General features: G+C 60.2%; 1 protein-coding gene across 1 annotated transcript; it reads left to right on the top strand.

The window, feature by feature from the left end:
• Positions 1-2,613: 2,613 nt before the first annotated feature.
• On the top strand, positions 2,614-6,480 carry CSPG5 (chondroitin sulfate proteoglycan 5). The gene is made up of 3 exons (XM_023745469.1): positions 2,614-3,570; positions 4,858-4,933; positions 5,987-6,480. Exons 1-3 carry the CDS (start codon positions 3,452-3,454, stop codon positions 6,143-6,145), a joined length of 354 nt encoding a protein of 117 aa, XP_023601237.1. The 5' UTR covers positions 2,614-3,451; the 3' UTR covers positions 6,146-6,480.
• Positions 6,481-6,681: the final 201 nt, after the last annotated feature.

The raw sequence follows: 6,681 nt of genomic DNA, 5'->3' as shown, positions 1-6,681 counted from the left end.
TACCTGGTGGAGCAGCTGGGAGCCTTCTGCAGGTGAGGGCGAGGGTGCGGCCGGGGCGAGTGTGTGTGAGGAGCCCCCACCCCGGGAGGGACGGGCCCAGCCTCCGAGGGACCCTGTGGTCAGAGGACCCGGGGCAGCAGCTGCTGCGAACGTGCCGCCCGAAGGCGCTGCCCGGGACCCGTCGTGGAGCGGGTCCTCGGGGACAAGACCGTGTTTCCTCTCAGGGTCGTGTCCTTGATCCAACCACTAACTCTAAAGGCACAAGGGCTCTGGCCAGTGTGGCTCAGGGGATGGAGCGCCGGCCTGTGGACTGAAGGGTCCCGGGTTCCATTCGGGTCAGGGACGCAGGCCCGGGTTTCGGGCTTGACCCCCAGTGTGGGGCGTGCGGGAGGCAGCTGATCCATGATTCTCTCTCATCATTGATGTTTCTATCTTTCTCTCCCTCTTCCTTCCTCTCTGAAATTAATAAATATATATATATATTTTTAAATAGAGGCAAAGGGAAGGGTTTCGGGGGGCCTTTGCTGCTTGAGGAGTTTTGGGGGGAGAGTGCGCCCTTAAACCTACTCGGGAGGAGAGACCACGGCTGACCACGCCCCTGAGCCCGCGGCCGGGCTGAGTTGGGGCCGAGTGTGCAGGCAGCGTGAGGCCCTTCTCCTGGGGCCGGGCCCAGCAGAGAGCAGCCGCTCGAGCCGAGCCAGTCTGACCGGGGGCAGCAGAGGTGGTGGGGTTTGGGTCGTGGCTTTCCCCCTCCTGCCTTGATTTCTGTCTCCTTGGAACACCGTCCAGAAAAGACACAGCGAGTCCAGTGGCTCTCAGGACACTGTCCGCAGCACCAGCCCATGCCTCCTCAGGGATTGCTCTGTCCACGGCCCTCGCCGGAGGCGGGTAACCTGCCCGGGAGCCCGGGCCTGTCCTGGGAGATTTGTGGGTCGGGCCGATGTGCGGGGAGCTGCCTTCGTCCGCTCCTGGCCTCAGGCTCGCGGGGACTTGTTTCTGTCGGTCCTGGGAGGAGCGTTTCTAGAGCCTGGGTGTCTTTTTAAAAAATACATCTTATCGATTTCAGAGAAGAAGGGAGAGGGGGAGAGAGAGAAACATCAATGTTGAGAGAGAATCATTGATCGGCTGCCTCCTGCACATCCCCCACTGGGGATCGAGCCCACAACCGGGGCATATGCCCTTGACTGGAATCGAACCTGGACCCTTCAGTCCACAGGCCAATGGCTCTATCCACTGAGCCAAACCGGCCAGGGCATGGATGTGTTTTTTTTTCTTTTTTCTTTTTTAAAATATTTTTTATTGATTTTTTACAGAGAGGAAGGGAGAGGGATAGAGAGTCAGAAACATCGATGAGAGAGAAACATCGACCAGCTGCCTCCCGCACACCTCCTACTGGGGATGTGCCTGCAACCAAGGTACATGCCCTTGACCGGAATCGAACCTGGGACCTTTCCGTCCGCAGGCCGACGCTCTATCCACTGAGCCAATCCGGTTTGGCAGGACGTCTTTTTTAAGTGTCATTCCCAATGTTCCTTTTTCTTGGTCTTTTTGGAGGCGTGTGAAGAATTCAAATCCTGGAGGTCTTGATGTTCTGACAGGAGAGTAACATGTAGAAAGCATGAATGTTGTGCCTTTGGCATGAAAACTTGACTTCCAGTTCCTTCCTGTGAAGTTGTTTCCTACAAATGACCACGGCACTGAGGTCACTCATAGAAGGATGTGTCGTCCTCCCCCCTCCCCCCCGTTCTGAGTGGCGTTACCGAGCCACGGCCAGAAGGAGCTGCTGTGATCAGGAAATAATGGTGGCCCGGCCACGGTGCCTCAGTGGTGGACCCATGAACCAGGAGGTCACGGTTGGATTCCCGGTCAGGGCACAGGCCCGGGTTGCGGGCTTGATCCCCAGTAGGGGGTGTGAGGGAGCAGCTGATCCATGATTCTCTCTCATCACTGATGTTTCTCTCTCTCTCTTCCTCTCTGAAATCAACAAAAATATGCTTTAAACCAAACAAAAAAAAGGGACGAAATAATGGTGACAAGACCGTGTGGTTGGCGAAGGGCCACCGGACATGGGAGCGCCTGTGACTTTGCTCCTCACACGTCACTGGGGAGACCACATGATGGATGGAGCCGGGAGGCGGGGTCTCTGTGGGGAACCATGGCCCATCCTAGTGGAGGTCTGAGTTTCACCTTCAGAGGAAGCTCCCACCAGAGTGCGCCCTGCTGAGCCCTCGCTGCCCCTGGGGAGCCAGCAGCGTCCCCGGCACCTGCTGGGGCTCTCGGGGGTTCCCAGGTGGGAGAGTCAGCTTGTCCGGCGTGGCCGTGTGGCCTTGGCTCCCGAGTCCTCCCTCGGAAGGTCACGCCCCCCCAGGTCCCCTTGCTCAGCCTCCCTCCCCGCTGCGCACACCGGCCGGCTGAGGCTTGGGAACGGTTTTGCATTCCACGCACAGAGGCTGCTGAGCCGCAGCTGCAGACTGCGGCGCCTTTGTCTCACCGACCCGCCGCAGAGGACAGGGTGGAGAGCCGGGCAGAACTTCTCCTGAGCAGTGGGCTAGCGCCACCGGCCTCCCGGCCCCGGGTCGGTGGGGAGGGAGGGCATCCCCGTTAGCCACGTCCCCCACCCTGCTCCCTCTGGGTGTGAGGAGCCGGTCCTCCCTCCTCGCCTGGCACTCACCCTGCCGCTCCTGTCCTCCCTCTGCCTGCCTCTGTATCCTTCCACGTCTTGCCTCTTTGAAGCAGCCTGGTTCCCATGGAAACAGCAATGTCATTGGGAGAGTTGGAGCCTGGGAATGTCCCCAAGGGCAGGAGAAAGTCACTCAACAAAAGGACCAAACCCACCCGAGGGGCGATTCTCACGATGCTCTCCGGGCAGTTCTCACGGTGACAGGACCCAGGCTCGGGGGGCAGAGCGTTGGGGGCCGCAGAGATGGGAGCGGGCGCGCCTCGTCTGGGTCTGGTTCGCCGCATGACCCGGGGGGACTGCACAGCAACAAGCAGGCTGCATGTGTGGGGCGTTCATCTTGTGTTCCATCTTCTTTCATCCGGAGCCCAGGGCTGGGGGTGGGGCAGCTGAGAGCCCTGCCTGCGAGGGAAAGCCAGGCTTCCCTTTGCTCCTGGCCACCCCTCAGCCAGTGACTGGCCAGTGCGTTCGGTACCTCAGGCCCTGGCTACCTTGATGTCATGGACCCCAGAGCGGCCCGACCCACTGCTTGGGTGGCTATGGCCGGGCCAGGAATCTCAGCTACGAGGTCTGCCCGGCGTGGGGCAGCCCGGCTCCCGGGCGTCCTCGGACCAGGCGGGGAGGTAAGTGCGGGTCACAGACCAGGCCTCGCCGAGGCAGGGCCGCCCGCCCACCACCTGGCCTCGCCCTGTTTGCTGCTGCAGGTGCAACACCCAGGACTACATCTGGCACAAGGGGACGCGCTGCGAGTCCATCGTCACCGACTTCCAGGTGATGTGCGTGGCCGTGGGCGCGGCCGCCCTGGTGCTGCTCCTGCTCTTCATGGTGACCGTGTTCTTTGCCAAGAAGCTGTACCTGCTCAAGACGGAGAACACCAAGCTGCGCAGGACCCAGTGAGTCTGCACCCTGATGTGTTTCTCTCCCTAAAATCAACGGGAAATGTCCTCGCGTGAGGATTAGCAACAACAAAACAAAAGGAGGAGATTGGAGTTCAGCTCCTTTGGGGCTGAGAGACAATTCTCTCTGAACTGTGCCCACTGCCCTTCCCACCTGCGGCCCCATCAGTCCCCGCCCGGCCGAGGCTCCCGGGAGAATGTGCCCGACACTCTGCCCTGGGCCCGGGGCGAGGACCAGCCGTCTGTGGCTCCTTTGCTGGGTGAGCTCGGCCCCCCTGCAGCCTGGCAGCAGCGTCCTGGGGCCCCGGCTGCTCACTGTGCCTGTGCGCTGAGGGCCCGTGCGCTGAGGTGGGGTGTCTGCGCCCTTGATCACGAGCCTGGCCCTGGCTCCTCAGCCCCCGCCCAGGGGATGCGGAGGGGGGACCCCCCGCCAGGACAGCCAGCTGCATGAGGATGGAGAGAGAGAGGAGCCGCTGGCTGCCCTGGGTGTGGAGAAGCCGAGTGTGACTGGCAGAGCCTCGCTCTAGGCCTCCCCAGAGCTGGCTGTGTTCTGCGTAGCACTTAGCTCCTGCGCCCGGTCAGCCCGGTCAGCTCGGTCAGCCTGGTCAGCCCGCACGCTGCCCCCGCCTCCCCCCGCCTGGCCCCGGGCCGTGCACTGCAGAGACTGCGCGGTGCGTTAATTCTGGGACACATGGGCCGGTTTTGGGTGTTTTTCTTTTTCACATATTAACGTCTCAGAAGCTGGATTGTCTTACAGTCACCGTGGGCCAGATGGTGTGACTGCCTGGCAGACAGGAGCGTGGTCATAGCTGCTCATCTCGTTGTCAGTTCTTTATCTAACGTCTGAATGAGCTGCTTGGAGTCGGTAATAAAAACACTACCGGCTTGTGGTTTAAATGGTAGAAGTTTAGCCCTGGCTGGTGCGGCTCAGTGGATAGAGCGTTGGCCTGCGGACTGAAGGGTCCTGGGTTCGATTCCGGTCAAGGGCACATGCCCGGGGCTTGATTCCCAGTAGGGGGCGTGCAAAAGGCAGCCCATCCATGATACTCTCTCATCATTGATGTTTCTATCTCTCTCTCCCTCTCCCTTCCTCTCTGAAACCAATAAAATATACTTTAAATAAATAAGCAAACGGCAGAAGTGACCCTCGGTGGTACAGCCAATCACGGCGCGTCTATTACTGGCCACGGCGTTTGCTGAGATGCAGCGCTGGGCCGGTGGGCTCCTCAGAGTTTGCCACCATCACTTCACTTACGTGTTCCCTTCTCTCTTCTGTCCAAACAGCAAATTCCGGACGCCGTCTGAACTCCACAACGACAACTTCTCCCTCTCCACCATTGCCGAGGGCTCGCACCCAAACGTAAGGAACCGGGCTGCTGCCCGCACCCCCTGCACCCCCTGCCCGTGCCGGCTCCCCTGTAACCTTATCCTCCAGGTGGCGCCTTCCTTGGGCCTCCCCTCCCGTGCGCACTCAGCCTGCTGGGCCTGCGTCTGTCTCGGTGCAGAGCCGCCACTCAGCCCCTGGGATCCGCTGGGGTTGGGGCCGTGGGCGTGGGGAGGGGGGCTTGATGGCGCCTCTCTCCCCGTCTCCCTGTCTCGCGGAGCCATTGGGGTGCGGAGGGTTAGGATGATGGTGCTTCGTCTTCCTGCTCTTTCTGTCCAGGGGGAAGCTGGGCCTTGATTGCTGGGGGATGCCTGGGGGTCACTGAAGCCAGAGGGGTTGCCCTGGGGGGGCGCTGGGCAAACCGTGTTGACATTGTTTCGGGACCCTAAATGCCAGCAGACTTCTAGGCAGTGGTTAGGGCTGAGGTGGGCCCGGAACCCAGGGGGGACCATAGGTCCGGGTAAGCCCTGTCCTTAGGGGGTGGGCTCGTTAAAGACCAGCTGAAACCCAACACAAGTCCCACCGACTCTTCTGAAGACCCGGCCCAGTGTGTGCTCTGGACCAGGAGACAGTGTCCTGTCAGACACAGTGTCCCAAGTAAAGCAGCCCTGGCCGGTGCGGCTCAGTGGACAGAGCATCGGCCTGCAGACTGAAGGGTCCCGGGTTCGATTCCGATCAGGGGCACATGCCTGGGGTTGCAGACTCAATCCCCAGGTGGTGGGGTGCAGGAGGCCGCAGTCCATGCTTCTCTCTCATCATTGGTGTTTCTCTCCCTCCCTCTCATTTCCTCTCTGAAATCAGTAAACACATATCTTTTTAAAAAGGAAGAAAGAAAGGTGTTTTGATCCAGTCCCCTCTGTATCCGGCCGGTGTCTCTGAAGGTGACTTTCCCCAAAGCAGCTGCTGGCCCGTCCCTGTGGCTCACCCGTCTCACGCTTTCTTCCCTCGCTCGCTCCGAGCCGGTCATTTGGTCCCTCTCCCGCCTTCGGCCTCCATCCTGCCCCTCCCTCACCTCTGTCCCTCCTGCAGGACGACCCCAGCGCCCCCCACAAAATCCAGGAGGTCCTCAAGTCCTGCCTGAAAGAGGAGGAGCCCTTCAACATCCAGAACTCGCTGTCGCCCAAGCTCGAGGGCCGCGGGGACCCGGCGGAGCTGGAGGCGAACTGTCTTCAGAACAACTTGACCTGAGGAGCGAGGGGCGAGGAGAGGGGGCGGGCGGGGAGGAGGTCAGGGTCGCTCGGGGAGGGGGCAGGTCGCTCCTTGTAGCTGTCGGTCCAGCTTTTCCTTTTCTGTCTCATGGCATGCTTCGTGTGTGTTGCACGGGAGGGAGACACAGTCAGCCAGGAGCCGAGCAGAATCGCGTCCCTGGGTGGTTGTCTGTGCGTCTGTCTGTCCATCGCTTCTGCTGCTGTGGTTTCTAAGCCTCTGCTGTTATTCAACTGACTTTTTCTTTTTGTACTTGGATCCACCTTTTTTTGAAATACCAGTAAAAACAACAAAAGTTCTTGAAATAAAACTTTTTAAAAAGCCACCTTTCTAACGTCCTGTGTTCACTCCCTCCCCGTTCTTGTCCGTTTGAGTTGAAATCTCATCTCCCGTGGGGGTGTGTCTGTAGACGGGCGACATCCCAGAAATGGTGTGTGAGTGAGTCTGCTCGTGCTCACGCTCCCGCGACCAGCACCACAGACCCGGCGCCTTGAACGACGGGAAGTCCAAGGTCAAGC

This window comes from Myotis lucifugus, unplaced genomic scaffold, assembly GCF_000147115.1.
Source record: "Myotis lucifugus unplaced genomic scaffold, Myoluc2.0 scaffold_547, whole genome shotgun sequence".
NCBI classification, from domain to species: domain Eukaryota; kingdom Metazoa; phylum Chordata; class Mammalia; order Chiroptera; family Vespertilionidae; genus Myotis; species Myotis lucifugus.
Note: the sequence above shows the minus strand (reverse complement) of the source record. Positions and strands in the feature narration are given on the sequence as shown.

What these genes read in the sequence shown, in the direction of transcription:
- CSPG5 (XM_023745469.1), top strand. Translation starts at nt 3,452, where the DNA reads ATGTGCGTGGCCGTGGGCGCGGCCGCCCTGGTGCTGCTCCTGCTCTTC. An exon ending in ACCAAGCTGCGCAGGACCCA is followed by an intron (nt 3,571 to 4,857) that starts GTGAGTCTGCAC and finishes CTGTCCAAACAG; the next exon opens with CAAATTCCGGACGCCGTCTG. An exon ending in CCGAGGGCTCGCACCCAAAC is followed by an intron (nt 4,934 to 5,986) that starts GTAAGGAACCGG and finishes TCCCTCCTGCAG; the next exon opens with GACGACCCCAGCGCCCCCCA.